Raw genomic sequence first — 16,132 nt, forward strand, 5'->3', positions numbered from 1 at the left:
GTTTTGTACTATTTTACAGACAATAACTTTGTTTATCGATAAATAAATCCTTTGGATTATTTATTAAATTGTGAAAATTATCCCATATTTGTGTAAGAAAAAAATATGTAAAATAATTTAAAAATTTTAAATAGCTGGCAAAACTGTCAGTTTGTTAAAAGCAAAAACCCAAAGCCCATTATCAGAACAAGAACATGCATATATATTCCTATGGATTAAACATGGCAACGGCTGCATTTCATGGCTTTCCCAGCCATTTGCAGTGCAACAGGGTACTGACAGTGTGGCACTTACTTTGAAAAATATTCTCTAATAAATATAACTTATTGCAAACTTTGAATATATTTAACGAGAATGTATGTTAAGAGTTGTTTTAAAAACAATTTTGTTTGATATTTTATGCCACAGTCTGCACTATAGTATAAACAACATGGCACCATTCGGCAGCACTGCCTATATGCGGACAAAATGTTCGCCATTTTTATTTCCCTTTGCGTGTGCATATAGGAAGGAGTGTGTGTATGTGTGTGCACTTAGCCTGTTGCGTTTTCTGGTTTCCTTTTTGATTTCATTTCATTTCTACTTTATTATCCCCACTCTAGCAGCCTTTGTTTTTTCCCTACAAATTTCATTGAACCTTATAACCGGATGGGATGCAATGGACCGTGAAGGAGGCAACGGACAATTGGCAGCATCGGGTTAAAAGGCCGCAGCGGCAGACAATGCTCTATCGAAATGAACAATACGGGTGGGGGCGAAAAATCGACGGGCCGTCTGTCAATCAAAACATCTTTGAAGGACGGAGATAGACGTTGGTTACTGGATGCAAAATTATTGGCATTTCATACAGCTGATGCTAACAGGAAACGAATTGAACTCGGTTACTGGCATGCTGAATCAAATATGAAGCGAAAATTTAAGTGCTGCCATCAATCAAGTTGATCGCTGAACCAAAATGTTATATTTTATTGGGTTATTTAATGGATTATTTTACTACTTACTTTGGAAAATTTATTTTGCAGGTTCGAGTTTTTTAAAAATTTAGTGTATCACCTTATTTTGTAATTAAATTTTACCTTATGAAAACAATCAAGGAAATAAAAATAAGAATTGTATTTCAAGATATTTTTTTCATTGTTGTTTTACCACGTCCTGTGAAAGGACAGGCCCAACGGTTCCCATACAAACGAAGGCTCCAGGCTTTTCCCCAACATATTTGTGTTGTTTTTCGTAAATTACACGATTTTCCTCCTGGCAACTCGAGCCATTTCCGAATAAGCAGTTTATTTATTCATGCTACCTTTCGCGATTCTTAAGACAAATGTGCGTTGGAATATAAAATGTGGTTATTATTTTCTGCATTGAAGTCGCTAAAGTTGGGCAACAAGTTGCCGAAGTGAAGTGCAACAGGCCGGCCTCAAAGAATGGAGAACATGTTGATAGAGTCAAATGTAAACAGAGAAGGTATCTTCATTGGACTCTCTGGGTTTTATGTGTCTCTCTCTCTCTCTCTTCCATACACCTTGAAAAAATATTTTGTAGTTGCTCACATGGCGGATGAGTAATTCTTGCCTTATGGCAAGAATTTATGACGTTTACCCCTTGGCCATGTGAACTGATAAGCATTATAAAGTGTGAAATGCGTAAATTATCTCTGTCTAAGGGTAAATCTGTGCACAGATTGTCGCTACAATCGATTTATTGACATATATAAATAAGTTTAAGTAAAAAACTGATTTTAAAATATGTATATTTTATTCTTTATTGCTTTTCGGTTGCATTCAATCGGCATTCGCATATATTGTACACAAAAAATACACAGAGATAGTATATAGTTAGAATAAATGTTGACTTCAGTGTTTGCATGCTCCGAAAACAGCAAATGCATTATAAAGTATCAGCTTTAGTTTACATTTAACAGTTCGTATTGCATGATTTCTAGATGGATACTTATGTTGCGGAAACATCTTTGGGTATTGTTTACTTTTAATTGGGGGGGACTTGATCTTACATTTAACATAAACTTTTTCTGTTCATTTATTTTAAATACATAGCGAAATGCAAATAACTTTCTTAAAGTTCATTACTCAATCTGTTAATCTGTTTGAAAATATGTATGTTAAACATAGGCAATGGCATTTAGAACCAAACGACTGACTGACTGGCCGGCCTAGTGACTTGACTTGGTTTTGACTTGACTGATAGACTTGGCGTCTTATTGAGGACTTAGGCGAGAAATACTCTTCATCTGCACACATTCAATTAGCAATGGGTATCAAAAATACTTATCATGGCTTTTTTCATTACACTTTAGTTACAAAAATATTTAAAATTTAATACCATTAACAAAAATACTTTGACGATCAATTACATTTTGGAAAATCTTGCTTACACTTTTGGAACAAAAATAAACTCATTTACAAAGACTTGTTGGGGAAAACAAAAAGCGTATTTCGTATATGTGTATGTATGTGTGTGTGTGTGCTATTTGATTTGCTTCTTTAGGCCCAGTCCTTTTTAATTTCAAAGGTCCAGTCCCACTCCAAGTGTATATGCTTGTCGTCATCCGTGAAGACCGAACTGACCGAGTAGGTGCCGCGGGAGAATGTGCCAGAAGGTGCCTCCTCGGCGGGCGTCAAATAGAATTGAATTTCCTTCTTAGGCGGATAAGATCCAACCATATGCTTCATTTTGTCAACTAGAGAATGATAAAATAAAGTTTTCTTTAATAACAAATTCCATTTTAGGGCATACAGCATATCCAGCTTACCCACAACTTAAAAAATTATATATTCCGAAATTAAGGTTTGGCATTGGAGATAATAGGATATTGATATAAGTTATTCTCAACACATGACTAATGTTAATATTGCAAAAGTGAAAAGAAGGATATAAGCAGCACCGCAGAATCCCACCAATAAGTTCGTGCCATTAAACCAGCTCTTTCCTCCCATTTTAAAGCACAAAATACGACTTGCCAATGCAAAAGTCAATCAAGAACTGAGGCGTAAGCTAACAATTGTGCTTGGGCCTCTAGAAAAATTGAAGTCCCAAAAGTGCTTCAATCGTGTAAGGTAAAGACAAGCACAAAAACAATGCTTCGTGTTACCTTGTATTTAATTCTCTCATAAAATTAGGGGAAATATCTACTCTAGAAATAGGCAATGAAATTATACTTTAAGGTAAAGATTCAAAACTGTGCCAACAGTAAAATAAAAAAAAATTGATGGGAATAAAGTAAAATTCAGTTTTAAATACTTTCAATCAGATTTGTTTCACCTAAACCTAACCTGCCAAAGATAAACTAATGTGTAATAATGTTACTTACCAGTAACACCCAAGCGAGAAGTCTTTTGAACATACTTAAGGCCATGGACAATTTCACGTTGCACAATAAAATCAATGCGCACCTTGTACTGAACACCTTCTTTGATCACAAAAAGCTATCAAAATAAGATCAATTAATACAAATAATAAAAACTATTATATAGCAATAATATCTACCTGTTTTTTGAGCTGAGTAAGGTCACCGGTAAGATCCAATTCCATATCATCACGTCCTTCTACGACGAGGGCAAGTTTCTTAACGATCACCTTTCGAGGATCATTGGGATCTGGAAAATTAAGTTTCAATTTTATAGATTCTTCATATTATACTGGATAAAAAGAAAATTTCCTTACCAACAATAATTTTCTCGGTCTGGGCGGCACCCAAAAGTGCCTCCTTATAGCGCCGCAAGCTCTCATCCTCCTGATCGGCAGCCATTATCTCCTCGATGGTCTTCTCAGGCGGCGCCTGGTAGTTGGCATCATGGACATCCTCATCGTGGTGCTCGGGCTGGTGCTTCGTTTCTGTTTCGGCCATGGCTTCTAACCTAGAACTGTCCAAGCGGAATTGTTTATTTATCAATCAATTACATTTAACTGAGTAGCCCCGGTCTTTCTTTCTTTCGCGTTGTATTGTTAAATTGATGCTTCAGATTTTGTTTAGTATTTCTTAGTTGCTCTGGGAGAAGCATGTGGGTCATAGGCATATTTTTAGTAGTGTGAGTAACATGTTGACGATAATGATATTGTTTTATATATATATATATATTCCTCCATATAAAAGTATGTTCGCTTCCATGCAAGTACAATCGTTTGGGAATGTTTGTAACCCTCGTTTTTATCTTAGAAGATTAAAGTTTTTATACTGTTGGTAAAATAATAAATACAAAAAATGTTTCATAATCGCATTTACAAGACTAATCAAAAAAAACTATTACAGAAAACAAATAATTCCTTACAAAACGAAATCGAAAACATATTCAATATATTGCTTAGCTCAGATTACGTTATCATTCAGTTAACATCAAGTGGTTTATTCACTTTTTTGGCAGCACCAACGCTTCTGCTGGCCAACAAATGTTAGCCACTTTATATGCCCGTTCAATAATATTGATTAAATTTCAATTATTAACGCATTGATGAACTGACGTGTTGATTGGCAGCGGGCCGCGGCGGGGCAATGGGGTCGGTCGACTTGCAGCTGGTCCGCTCGGAAAATATATAAAAAAAAAAAAAAGGTCCAACCAAATACGGAGTGGCAGATAAGGCAAGAGACGGAAAGAGAGACAGAGAGAGCGGATATCGGCATTGAATAATATTGACCAGAACGGGCGACAAAAACCAGAGAACACACCGCCCTCCGCTACCGCTTTATTATTATCTTGCTTTGTTTTCCATTATCTAAATACACGTCGCTGACTATATGTCCATTTTTAACGAATGTTGGCCCAATAATAATTCTCAATTCTCCAGATTTGGCTTTATATATACACGGTCGGTGCAAAAAATAATATACATCAAATTGAAATGTTATTACTTGACATCAACTTGTGAGATAATAAAAATGTATCTATACAAAAGATTCAGCAGGAGGCACATGTGTACACAGAAAAGTAATAATAAAGATCATTTTTGAATTTTACTTAAAAGTTTTATGTTCCTTTTTAATACAAAGTAATTTTTGATTTTTTTGCTTAAATATACTTCTAATTGTTTAAGAATTTTAATATACTCATATCAACGAGACAAAATTGCTAAATAAAACAAGTTCATTTTGTTATCTTATCAAAAATTATAAAATTTGTTATAAATATCTTTATACTGAGAAGCATTGTTTTGAATCATCTAATCAAGTGCACATATTTCAAAATCGATTTCACTTAATGTTTCTTTCTGTGTATGTGTGGGAATAACGAAAAAATCATAAACATTTTTCAGACTAACAACGAAAGTTTGGGCCAATAAATACAATCGGAATAATTAAGGATGGGTGAGAAAAGGTAATTTCAAGAACAAATCTGACCAAACCAAACAGAAATTTTAAATTCCAAACAAAAATTCGAGAATCGTAGGAAGAGTGAGCGAGTCAGGAAGCGTGAGTGAGGGAGAGCGAACCGACCCCCCGCCAATGTGTGGGGATAATGATAATTCAGAGAAAAGTACGAACCATGCCAGTTTCTTTTTCTTTTTTTTCTTTTTTTTTGGTTTTTTTGTGATAAAGAAATGTGCACGAAGAATGTTAAAACCCCAGACGTATGAATCACATACACCAGCTCAGACACTAACACACACACACACTCATACACTAAGGCCGGCACATGAATGTGAATAGTCACTGATTCTCAAGTAAAATTTTTTTGGGAGTGGTTCTGGGCCTGCATATAACCCCTTAATATTTGCTAACAATTCTAACTTATATTAAGTAACTATATTTAAAATCAAGTTAAGTATTATTAATATGCATTGGAACGCAGCACACACAGGCACACACACACTCACAAATCAGCGACGACGCGCACTCACCTTTTTAATATGCAAATTTATTCAAAAACTACGCTGCTTTTAAAACTATTTCTTGGATAGTCGACTCAAACTAATTTTTATTTATTTTTTACAATTTGTGGTAACAAACTTTTAAACAAAGCAAAATATAACGAAAAACACTCGGCGAAATAAGAATTGTAAGTGTGACAGCACGCTATTGCGAGTAGAATACCGAACGCTTCGAGTAAGTGATTGAAAATGCAGCTTTTCACACTGCCTTCCCAAACTGTTTAATTCTTAATATTTCAAAACACTGTTCAGCAATTGGCAGCATTGTCGGCAACCTATTCTCACGGTCTGGCATCATCAACGCAAACAGCTGCTTATTACTTCATCGGCGAGTTTTGAGTGCAGATTGTACAATTTAATTTAATTGATTTAAAATGACATCTCAGTACCTGAGCCAACTTAACACGGCTGACAAACTGTCCGCCGAGCCATGGCCCGAGGACGCCACCCTCTACCAAGTAAGTCATGTCACCAAAAACTCAATCCTTTTAAAAACAGTTTTCTATTTCTATTCCATCTCAAACCAAAAGCCATATGAGGCTGAACAGATTCTGTTGCCGGAGAATGCTAGTTGCCTGGCTGTGAAGGCTTATTTGAAGATGTGTAACCTGCCCTTTGGGATCCGATCCTGTGCCAATGCCGAGCACATGTCCCCGGGTGGCAGAATGACCAAGCTTCCCTTCATCCGCGCAGGAGCTTTCATCTTTGCCGAGTTCGAACCGATTGTGAACTTTGTGGAGCAGAAGGACATGGCCATTGGCACCTGGCAAGACGAGGACGAGAAAGCTGATATGCGGACCTATGTGTCACTGGTTGAAAACATCTTTACCATGGCCGAGCTCTACATTAGCTTTAAGAACGAGCGTGTCTATAAGGAGGTCACGGCTCCAAGGAATGGTGTTGTCTTTCCCTGGCCCCTCAATCACATGCAGAACTATGGAAAGCGGCGGAACGCATTACGTTTGCTTAAGGTATACCAGTGGGATGATTTAGACATCGATACCGTCATCGAGAAGGTGGCCAAGTGCTGTGAGACCCTCGAATATAAACTGAAGGAGTCACCGGAGACGCCCTTCTTCTACGGTGATCAACCCTGCGAACTGGACGCTATCGCCTTCGGACACCTGTTCAGCATCCTTACCACCCAACTGCCCAACATGGCTCTGGCGCAGACGGTGCAGAAGTTCAAGCATCTGGTCGAGTTTTGTCGCTTCGTCGATGAGAAATACTTTCAGACCAGGTTCCTACAAAATTAGTTTTATGTCGTTGTCGCACTAAGCTGCTGGCCAAGTTATAGATGTAATTATTATTTTCTATGAATATGCACAAGCGCCTTAATCTGCAATTATATATTTTGTTAAGGCTTAAAAAATAGCTATTCTACTACATATGTATAAATATGCTAAATCACCAAGCTTTTCTGAGCTATCCGCATTTTCACGCTTTTCCTTGCTTACTCGCAGTCATATTTGAAATTGAACAGTAAAACTAATAATATTCTACACCTTTTACTTTCAGCAAATAATTTGAATATTTAAAATTACTTTTATGGCGAGTGTGTAAATAAGTATTTATAAAGTTAAATACGTCCCAATAAATTGTTGACTTTAATAAACGCTTAGGAAATTGTTTAACATATTTAAAATTGTTGATATTTTTACAGGTTAAAATCTTTACTTGATATGAAGAAAGAAAATCGTTTCGAAAAACGATTTCTTTAAACATTGCCCCAAAACTCTGACCAATATTAAAAATATATTAAAAGTTTGTTTATGTAAAGACCTTAAATACATATATATTTTTATTTATTTATTATAATTAGTTTAGATTATTTTTATGAATGCAATCAATGTACATATTTTTGCACGTTTCTGGTAACATTTTCGCGCTATTTGTGATTCTTGGTAACGCAATCATACAAAATAATTCTTGAAAATAAAAGCTTAACGACAATTTGTCCAGGTGTAGCAGTTGGTCAAGTAGCCCAGTTGAAGTCTTAGATTCCGGCCTGATTTATTGCCGGTCCAGATGGTTCGTTTTCTGCCGCTGGAGCAGGTGGCGGTGCTTGCGATGGTACTGGTGGCGCAAACACATGGGCCATTTGTGGCGGCAACGGCGTTGGCTGTGTGGGAAACAGTCCGCCCATAGAGGGTTGCACCTGTGGATACGACGGTACTGTTTGGGCGCCGGCTGGATAGGAGAGAACAGCCGGAGCCGACATGTAAGCCTGTTGTGGTGCAGAGAACATAGGCACTGCCGCTGGCGCTGCCGTGGCCTGTGGGAATGGCAACTGAGCTGCGGGTATTCCACCTAGAGTAACGTTTTGTTGCGCGCTGGGATCAAAAACTCCGGGTATAAAGATGTTAGCTGGTGGCGGCAAGGGTTGCGCTGGTGCGGGAACTTGAACTTGCGCCACTGACACGTCAGCGACTGCAGGCGGAACTGGAGCGGGCTCAGAAATGTTTGCCTGTGTTTCCAGCGCTGCTGTAAGTGCATCAGTGCCCTCATCCGGATTGAAATAGGTCTTGAACAGACTCTGTGCTGGAGGTTCAATGGTTGGTGGTCTGACCTCAGCATTCGTGGATCCAAAAGTGTTAGCCAGCGGCGGTATATAAGGCAACGTTGGTGCGACCACGGCGGATCCAGCAGTTGCTACCGGAGCATTAGATGGACCCGCTCCTCCGGCAGTCAGTAGAGGAGTAGAGGACTCAGCAGCAGCCGCAGTAGCCGAACCACCAGCAGCAGGATCTGCCTGCACTGGGATCCGATGCAGATATCCAAAGCCAATGCCGCAGCCCAGAGCTCCTTCTCCTCCCCAGGCAGTATTCGGTTTAATGGTAACCTCGCGACAAGCGTCGTCATCCAGATTGTAGACGTACATCTTCAACGGCTGCTGCTCATGCGTTTCGATCAGGGTAAACAGGTCATCGTTGTCGTGGCGTATGGCATCTGCCCCAATTACATAGTCGCTGTAGGCCCGCAATCCAGCCAACTCGGCGGGAGAATTTGGATGGACTTCTAGGATGTGCCAGACGCTTTCGTTAGCACCCTCGAAAGAGCAAAACCTAATGCTGACGCCTAGCAATCCCTGGCCGCCCCAGCTGTTACTAGGTGTTAGAGTGAGTTCGCGCACCGTCTGGGTCTTGCTAGAATACACGGTGAGCCTGACAGACTTGTCCACGTTCTGGCGCAGTAGCTCCTTCAGCATATCATTGTCCTGATCCAGACGTGTCCCGGCAATCGCAACGATAAAGTCAAAGAAGGCCTCGAGTCCTGCTTTTTGACCAGGGGAGTTGTCCTGCACCTTCAGTACGTGGTAGCCTGCGGAATAAGATTATTGTTAAATTGTAAATTGTTATTATTGTAAAACTGGTGTATTTCAGATATCTAGAGATTTCTCTACAAAAAAAATCATTAATATAATTATAGCCGATAATATAACTGTAGAGATCTCGGAGAACTTTCATGTAGTACACAAATTCTTGTAATACCCACGCAGCGCAAGTAGGATTTGAAATTTTTAATAATAAGAAAATGATTCTAAGCCAAGTAATCTTGAATTGCTCTTTATACATATTTGCATCATGGCAAAGAAAACAGGGTGTCACATATTCGTTTATAGTACTCCTTATTCTGATTGGACAAGCGGCAGGTTTACGTTTACGTGGTCCATGGAGAGCAAGTTGTAAACCCAATTACCTTCAGTGCCGCCGCCGGGAACATGGATGCTGTGGCTGGAGCCCATCGTTCGATTGCGTCAAGTCAACCTCTTTTCCAAAACCGGGTACTGACTTTTGCAGCACTTTTTAGCCCCGTTTTAATTTGGCCAACAAATAAATTCTGTTCTTCGTGGCAAATCTCGTCGTAGAAGTTAGTGTGGCAGCAGTTCTCTTCCATTAAAATACCACATCATTCAGTGGGTGTGCTGGAAACTTACAGCTGATCTGTACTTCATAAAAATAATAAGGGAATTCCAAAAAATAATTTAAGCTTGGAATGCGAATGGCAATAATCTGATTAGTATTTACAGGCCCTAGATGGAAGGCACTTGTTAACAACGATGTTTATTAAATAGTTATCATATGATAGAAGTTACTGTAATTTCCTTAACAGCAAATAATATATATATTCCCTTGCAAGTTTAGTGTTTTATTGTTTTTATTAATTTCAAGATGACGCGATCATGCCAGGTGAGTTTTTAAAGCCGTTCAGCTATCTCAAATAAGTTAAATGTAAATTAGTTTTGTATGCTGGGACTTCACTTCATAGCCGCCGCCAACTGCATTTGCTGCTGGTACTTGGTCACGGTTTCTCGGTGCTTCAGCATATCCTTCTCCCTGAAAAAATAAAAAATTATAAAAATATTTCCATATCATTGCGATAGACACTTACATATTCTCCAGGGTATCGTTGGAACTCTTCAGTTCCTTGGAGATATACTCAATGCGCTTGCCAACGTTCTGGCGCGAGTCCTCCAAATCCTGTTTAACCAAAACGGGGCCAAAAAGCTTATAAACCTTGTTGTCGGGTCCCAGAAGATTTAGTTCGTCCAGGACACACTTGTTTTCGTTTAGCTGGCTCTCCAGCAAGGCACGCTGTTTAACCATCTTGACGCAGGCTGTTAAGGATAATATATATTCCATATAAACCGAAATTAATAACCAGATGGCTAGCAATATTACTCACATTTTTGCAGGTTCTGGTATGACTCAATCTCTGTCTGCACCTTTTTGTACAACGCTGCGCTGTTTTTGTCCATTTTGAATCAGTTGGCACAGACGTTAATATTAAATTTCAGCTTTTATAAAGCAGTTGTTTTACAGGTTGTTAAAAATTTTAACAAAATTCGGCTAAATGCATGTGAGAATTGTGCAGTGTGCCCGTTTCTGGATTTCTCGGATACACCAAAACAAATTTCGCGATGCCACATGAATTCAATTAAAGAGTTTTGCAGCATTGTACGAACAGCTGACTGTATTGTGTACTCATTTCTTGGCTTTAGTTGTTTTAATAATATTTTTATATTCAAATATAACAAAAATAAATATTTAAAATGTTTTTCCTAAAGAGCATAAATAAATTATAGTGTTTTTAAAATAAAAATTTCATTAAATACAGTGTTGGCTAACATCCAAAGTGGCATATGATGCCGCTTGATAGACAGCAGAAAAATTGCTTTGCGTTATTTGATGTCAATTGAAAGTGCTTAAAACTCATTTACATATAAATAATCCAAAAGAATAATATGAACAAATAGTAAGGTAAAGTGTGTTACGGCAAGTAATCAAAGTAAAAACATTCATCATGCAGTCGTAGCGTTGCAAGTACGCCCATAATAACGCTGAGACTAAAGCAAAAGATTTCGCGCCGAAAAGGAGAACGGCAAAAACACGCATAGATCTGCAAAAAACTGACGTAAACCGTTTCTAAATGGACTCTGTTGCTGGGAAAATGTGTTGAAACTGAAAGCTAGTGCGTGCGGTTGTAATTGTGATCCGTGGAATCCGTACCGACCCAATACCATAACCACCCCTCATCACCCCGGCCCCTTGCCAACACACAAACACAATGGCCCCAACGAAAAAACGCGAAAAAGACAATAATGTTGATGGGGCTATGGCAAATGGCCTAAATGGCATGTCCCATGGATCACATGATCAGGATACAGGAAATGCTAGCTCTACTGTACCGCCCACTGCCGAGAGTCAGGTCAAACTCAATGGACACCAGCAGGAGCAGGAACTCTTTTTGCAGGCCTTTGAGAGTAAGTCAAAAGAACACCAATTTACCTAGGGGACACTAAGTAATCCACTGAGTACCTTACAGAACCCACGCAAATCTATCGCTACCTGCGCAACCGACACGAGACAAATGTAAGTTTACACTTGGTAATATGGTTGAGACAGCTCTTCCAAGAATCGGATAGTATTTCAGAAATCTATACCTACAAACTGTCAATTTGATTTTAAACGCATCTGAGATATCTGGGATAGTCCCGATAGCCTGACCGAATCCATACACTTCTTATTAATATACCAATCCTTAAATTTAGCCCATTTTCCTGAACCGAACGCTCAGCTATATGAAAGAACGTATGTCGCGGAACAACAAAAAGCGGGCCAGCTTTCAGGTGAACTCAATGCTCGATAGCATTACTCAAAAATCGGAGGCGGTGAGCCAAAACTACCTGCACGTCATCTATGATTCACTTAATGAGAAACACCAGACGACGACTACCAACGATTCTGGGGAAGATTTGCTTCAGGAACAGCTGCTGTGCGACGCAGGGGAATCTGTAAGTGTGGAGACAACACTCTACAAGATCACACGCAGCAAGCGAAAGGATAGTACACTGGACTTCCAGGAGCTCCTCAGCAAAAACTCAAAGATTGTATACAACCCAAAGGATCGCGTTGTTGAGCATGCCACAATCAGCATTCCCCTGCAGACGATGCGACCCATGGGTGATCAGCACACACTGTACAAACTACTGTTTCGCATCAAAGTGCTGGCACCTAGTACTTGCAACGATGAAAACGCAGGTGGGTGTCTTCCTTCTCCTAGTTTGTCCACCTAATTCAAGAGTATTTGATCTTTTGCAGAAACACCCCCGAATAAGCGGTCACGTCGAAATGAAAAGATTTTCGGCTCGGAGTTGATATTGTATGAGAAGTCCAGCGGCTTTATTACCGAAGGAGAGTATGAGGCCATGCTGCAGCCTCTAAATTCAACCAGTATCAAATCCTTCTCACCAAAGAAATGCACCTGGGAAACGATGCCCGATAGCTACATTCCACTCTCGCTGACTTATGATGTTTACCAGCAGAGTCCCATGCTTAAGTTCCATCTTACGCTCTCCAATGAGCAGTTGCCCGATGTTATTTCTGCCCCGGAGCTACAGCGATATGTCCATTTGGATGCGGTTTCCGAAATGAATCACAATAACAATAACTACAGCAACAACAACAATTGCAGTGGATTAAAGAGTGGTGGCGGAGGAAGCAGCACCTTATGCAAATCCACGCCAGAGCACATTCAAATCGTGTACAATTTCATGTACAGCAATAATACACGTCAACAGACCGAGTACACTCAGGAGTTAAACTGCCCGTGGTGCGGATTGGACTGCCTGCGTCTTTATGCTTTGCTGAAGCATCTGAAGCTTTGCCACGCCCGCTTTAATTTCACCTATCAACCGGCTGGAAGTGGCGCACGCATCGATGTCACAATTAATGATGCCTACGATGGATCGTATGCTGGATCACCTTACGACCTGGCCGGTCCATCTGGTTCCTCCTTCGCCCGCACCTGTGGCCCCGTGCGTCGCACTTCGGTCACAAGCCTAATGGTGTGCCGGCCAAGGCGACAAAAGACCTGCCTGGACGAGTTTTTAGAACTGGACGAGGATGAGATAAGCAACCAGCGTTCGTACATTACGGGTCATAACAGGTAACTAGCTGAGTGGAATAATTTTAAAACATTTCTTAGCACCCACAAATCTTTTTTTTTTTTTAATTTAGACTCTACCATCATACTGAAACTTGCCTGCCAGTACATCCCAAAGAGCTGGATATCGACTCCGAAGGTGAGAGCGATCCACTTTGGCTGCGCCAGAAGACAATCCAGATGATCGACGAGTTCTCCGACGTGAACGAGGGCGAGAAGGAGCTGATGAAGCTGTGGAACCTGCACGTGATGCGTCACGGATTTGTAGGCGACTGCCAGCTCCCAATTGCCTGCGAGATGTTTTTGGACGCCAAAGGCAACGAGATTGTAAAGAAGAATCTCTATCGTAACTTTATCCTGCACATGTGTTCACTTTTCGACTACGGCCTTATAGCAGCCGAAACTGTCTACAAGACGGTCCAGAAGCTCCAAGGTATGTTAAGCAAGTTCACCGCAGGGCAGGAGCTGATGCAGCGCCAACGCGAGGAACAGCTAAAATTCTGGTTGGACGTTGGCATGCATAAGAAGCAGGAGGATCCCAAGACGCTCAAGTCGCCGCAAAAACCAATAGCTCCCGCTGACCAAGCTTCAACCTCCTCAGCATCGAGCTCTGGAAGTGGAGCGGTGACTAGCTCGATGCAGCCACCCAAACGAATGCCGGCTCATTTGAAACGAGCCAGCGGAGGCACTGCCAATGGAAATCAGGGAAAGACAACGGAAAATGGTAGCAATGGCAGCACCAACAACAGTAAAAACGTGGCCAAGAAAAGCGCCGACCAGCCCCTAAGCACACTGGCCAACACAAGAGAGCGGCGCTCCGATCCTGGCCAGAAACGCAATGTCAGTGGAACGCGACTGGCGGCAACACCTGCCTCAAAACGTAAACTGAGCGCCAAAGGTGAGTGAAAAATCTGTAGGAACACTGCCGAGCATTCTAGTCTCATCTTCATCGTAGTCATTTGCTTGGACACTGTCCTGGCCAGACATTTCAAGCCATAATTTGAGCAATTTATGAAAGCGCAAACAAAAAAATACTAGTCTTTTTTGTTAAATATTAATTTTCAGTAAATATTGAGTTACTTTTATTACGGTATTACATGGAAACCTCTTTCAATACAACTCTGTTGAAATTTAATAATCCATCACCAAAAATACGAAATTTGCACTTTCAAAAAGCCGCTGTAATCCTAATCCCCTTTTCAACCATAGATAATAGAACAAAAATTAATGGTAATCATCACCTAGATAGCTTTAATAAACCATATATCACAGAATCGGTATGCACCTTCATATGTACATACAAAACTAGCTGTGCATCCAACCATCGTCATCGTCATGAGTTCACAATGAAAGCCACCAATCAAAAGCAAATCAAGAATTCAATCAAAATTTATTCTTTGGACTTTTTCTTTTGAACTTTTTACACTTTTTGGACTTTATCTGAATTCTTCATCTCAATGTGAACGCGCGGTCTTTGGCAGATGTGGAGCAGGCGGCGGATGTGCCAGAAGTGGTGACCCACAGCGATAATGCTGTCGATGTTGGTATTAATGATGATGATTGTGGCGAAGTTAGAGCAGTTGACGACAACTGTGTGGGCAATTAATTAAGTAGTAACTTCTTATATTAATCATTTATTTGATCTTCGTCGTTAACTGTTAATGTTTTGTCGATCATTGTATAGATAACACAGTGCTAACCAAGCGGCAGCGCTACAGCGACGGAAGTGCCGGGACAGGGGCCGGAAATGGACATGGACACGGAAATGGAAATGGCGTCGGCCGCAACAAAAGCAATAACTATTCACTGCCAGTAAACAATAATAACACCAGTAGCAGCAAGCGTCCAATTGCCCGACGTCGATCTACATCAGAGAGAACAAAGGCGACAGGATCGACGGGAGGAGCCGGTGGTGTCCGCACCAGGCTATCGGTGCCTACTAAATTCGAGAGGCGCTGACGCATGCGTCGTCGCCGCTGCTGCTGCTGCTGCCCCATTTCCTCCTCAACAATCGCCTCTCGTTGACCATATAGATCGCAGGGCTTTAATTTGTAATCGGCAATTTTTACAAAATATCTTTATTTCTATTTTCTATTATGTTGTGTTATAACTTAATCGATTTATGATGTTGGAAATATGTAAAAAACGTGTGTAAAATTTCGAATTGACTTCAAAATCGTTCACTTGGTTCGTTGCTTTTATATTAATACCGACTCTCTAAACCTCTTTAGTTCGACACCAAAATCGTAAACCCAAAATCAAATATACATATTTAACTTTTATTTGCCAGTTACTTAATAATACAGAATATACAGGGCTTACGAAAAATATGTTTACTTCAAAAATTTATTAATATCATCTGGCTTCATGTAAATTCACTTTTTGTGGAGAAAACAAAGAGACAAATTGATTCTAATTAATAAGCAGATTTGTATACAAATATATATTTACAGAAATAAGCAAATCTATTTTTAAAGTGAAGTTCGTACAAGCAAAACATACTTGTAATAATTGTAATTCCAAAAAAAAAAAACACAAAAAACAATTTCACTACAGCCTACACCTACATTTAAACATGCGGGCGTAAATAAAAATTCACTTCAAACACACGAAAATAACATTGCTAAAAGCCACTGAATAAAGTATGCATATATATTTTTACAATGCACTAACATGGCTTTGTTTGAGACGCTCATGTGGGATTGGCAAGGATACTGAGAAGGAAAGATGTAGCCTTCAGGCAGATGATGATTTTACCAACTTTCCTTTGCATTGAAGATATAAGAGGGGGATCCCGCTTGTTTTT

The 16,132-nt window shown here is 39.9% G+C and overlaps 6 protein-coding genes across 11 annotated transcripts; 2 read left to right on the forward strand and 4 right to left on the reverse strand.

Annotated features, from left to right (window-relative positions):
• Positions 1–1,736: 1,736 nt before the first annotated feature.
• Positions 1,737–6,052, reverse strand: LOC108107566 (rho GDP-dissociation inhibitor 1). 2 transcript variants are annotated; one of them, XM_017215126.2, is made up of 6 exons: positions 5,851–6,052; positions 3,682–3,881; positions 3,505–3,614; positions 3,329–3,443; positions 2,771–2,776; positions 1,737–2,698 (listed from the first exon to the last, which is right to left on the reverse strand). In XM_017215126.2, the coding sequence occupies exons 2-6, from the start codon at positions 3,863–3,865 to the stop codon at positions 2,502–2,504; spliced, it is 612 nt and encodes a 203-aa protein (XP_017070615.1). In that variant the 5' UTR covers positions 3,866–3,881; positions 5,851–6,052; the 3' UTR covers positions 1,737–2,501. The 2 variants fall into 2 exon arrangements, with proteins under 2 accessions (XP_017070615.1, XP_041673880.1); XM_041817946.1 differs by lacking the exon at positions 2,771–2,776 and having other exon boundaries at positions 5,851–6,047.
• LOC121529893 lies at positions 2,783–3,320 on the reverse strand. Its single transcript, XM_041817947.1, has one exon. The coding sequence runs from the start codon at positions 2,952–2,954 to the stop codon at positions 2,847–2,849; it is 108 nt and encodes a 35-aa protein (XP_041673881.1). The 5' UTR covers positions 2,955–3,320; the 3' UTR covers positions 2,783–2,846.
• A 104-nt stretch (positions 6,053–6,156) lies between the features above and the next one.
• On the forward strand, positions 6,157–7,518 carry LOC108107565 (metaxin-2). 3 transcript variants are annotated; one of them, XM_017215124.2, is made up of 3 exons: positions 6,157–6,338; positions 6,411–7,120; positions 7,399–7,518. In XM_017215124.2, exons 1-3 carry the CDS (start codon positions 6,255–6,257, stop codon positions 7,403–7,405), a joined length of 801 nt encoding a protein of 266 aa, XP_017070613.1. In that variant the 5' UTR covers positions 6,157–6,254; the 3' UTR covers positions 7,406–7,518. The 3 variants fall into 3 exon arrangements, with proteins under 3 accessions (XP_017070613.1, XP_017070612.1, XP_041673879.1); XM_017215123.1 differs by having other exon boundaries at positions 6,158–6,338; positions 6,411–7,179; XM_041817945.1 differs by having other exon boundaries at positions 6,159–6,338; positions 6,411–7,518.
• A 150-nt stretch (positions 7,519–7,668) lies between these two features.
• Positions 7,669–9,783, reverse strand: LOC108107563 (Golgi reassembly-stacking protein 2). The gene is made up of 2 exons (XM_017215121.1): positions 9,580–9,783; positions 7,669–9,201 (listed from the first exon to the last, which is right to left on the reverse strand). Exons 1-2 carry the CDS (start codon positions 9,623–9,625, stop codon positions 7,877–7,879), a joined length of 1,371 nt encoding a protein of 456 aa, XP_017070610.1. The 5' UTR covers positions 9,626–9,783; the 3' UTR covers positions 7,669–7,876.
• Positions 9,784–10,020: 237 nt separating this feature from the next.
• On the reverse strand, positions 10,021–10,784 carry LOC108107569 (probable prefoldin subunit 6). The gene is made up of 3 exons (XM_017215128.2): positions 10,567–10,784; positions 10,273–10,498; positions 10,021–10,217 (listed from the first exon to the last, which is right to left on the reverse strand). The coding sequence occupies exons 1-3, from the start codon at positions 10,637–10,639 to the stop codon at positions 10,139–10,141; spliced, it is 378 nt and encodes a 125-aa protein (XP_017070617.1). The 5' UTR covers positions 10,640–10,784; the 3' UTR covers positions 10,021–10,138.
• A 206-nt stretch (positions 10,785–10,990) lies between these two features.
• Positions 10,991–15,994, forward strand: LOC108107561 (polycomb protein Su(z)12). Of its 3 annotated transcripts, none has more exons than XM_017215116.1 (7): positions 10,991–11,644; positions 11,707–11,753; positions 11,933–12,422; positions 12,483–13,329; positions 13,401–14,224; positions 14,808–14,936; positions 15,011–15,126. In XM_017215116.1, the coding sequence occupies exons 1-6, from the start codon at positions 11,449–11,451 to the stop codon at positions 14,930–14,932; spliced, it is 2,529 nt and encodes an 842-aa protein (XP_017070605.1). In that variant the 5' UTR covers positions 10,991–11,448; the 3' UTR covers positions 14,933–14,936; positions 15,011–15,126. The 3 variants fall into 3 exon arrangements, with proteins under 3 accessions (XP_017070605.1, XP_017070606.1, XP_017070604.1); XM_017215117.1 differs by having other exon boundaries at positions 14,808–14,939; positions 15,011–15,121; XM_017215115.2 differs by lacking the exon at positions 14,808–14,936 and having other exon boundaries at positions 10,992–11,644; positions 15,011–15,994.
• The last annotated feature ends 138 nt before the right edge of the window (positions 15,995–16,132 follow it).

The sequence above is a fragment of the Drosophila eugracilis genome, unplaced genomic scaffold, assembly GCF_018153835.1.
Source record: "Drosophila eugracilis isolate 14026-0451.02 unplaced genomic scaffold, ASM1815383v1 contig_2088, whole genome shotgun sequence".
Taxonomy (NCBI): Eukaryota; Metazoa; Arthropoda; class Insecta; order Diptera; family Drosophilidae; genus Drosophila; species Drosophila eugracilis.

Excerpts from the sequence above, each read along its gene's own strand:
- LOC121529893 (XM_041817947.1), bottom strand. The coding sequence starts at position 2,954 with ATGGGAGGAAAGAGCTGGTTTAATGGCACGAACTTATTGGTGGGATTC.
- LOC108107566 (XM_017215126.2), bottom strand. The coding sequence starts at position 3,865 with ATGGCCGAAACAGAAACGAAGCACCAGCCCGAGCACCACGATGAGGAT. Across the intron at positions 3,615-3,681 it reads GACCGAGAAAATTATTGTTG|ATCCCAATGATCCTCGAAAG; the intron begins GTAAGGAAATTT and ends TTAATTTTCCAG. Across the intron at positions 3,444-3,504 it reads TTACTCAGCTCAAAAAACAG|CTTTTTGTGATCAAAGAAGG; the intron begins GTAGATATTATT and ends TTATTTTGATAG.
- LOC108107565 (XM_017215123.1), top strand. The coding sequence starts at position 6,255 with ATGACATCTCAGTACCTGAGCCAACTTAACACGGCTGACAAACTGTCC. Across the intron at positions 6,339-6,410 it reads AGGACGCCACCCTCTACCAA|CCATATGAGGCTGAACAGAT; the intron begins GTAAGTCATGTC and ends TCAAACCAAAAG.
- LOC108107563 (XM_017215121.1), bottom strand. The coding sequence starts at position 9,625 with ATGGGCTCCAGCCACAGCATCCATGTTCCCGGCGGCGGCACTGAAG. Across the intron at positions 9,202-9,579 it reads TCCCGGCGGCGGCACTGAAG|GCTACCACGTACTGAAGGTG; the intron begins GTAATTGGGTTT and ends CTTATTCCGCAG.
- LOC108107569 (XM_017215128.2), bottom strand. The coding sequence starts at position 10,639 with ATGGACAAAAACAGCGCAGCGTTGTACAAAAAGGTGCAGACAGAGATT. Across the intron at positions 10,499-10,566 it reads ATACCAGAACCTGCAAAAAT|CCTGCGTCAAGATGGTTAAA; the intron begins GTGAGTAATATT and ends TATCCTTAACAG. Across the intron at positions 10,218-10,272 it reads AACGATACCCTGGAGAATAT|GGAGAAGGATATGCTGAAGC; the intron begins GTAAGTGTCTAT and ends TTATTTTTTCAG.
- LOC108107561 (XM_017215115.2), top strand. The coding sequence starts at position 11,449 with ATGGCCCCAACGAAAAAACGCGAAAAAGACAATAATGTTGATGGGGCT. Across the intron at positions 11,645-11,706 it reads CTTTTTGCAGGCCTTTGAGA|AACCCACGCAAATCTATCGC; the intron begins GTAAGTCAAAAG and ends AGTACCTTACAG. Across the intron at positions 11,754-11,932 it reads GCAACCGACACGAGACAAAT|CCCATTTTCCTGAACCGAAC; the intron begins GTAAGTTTACAC and ends CCTTAAATTTAG.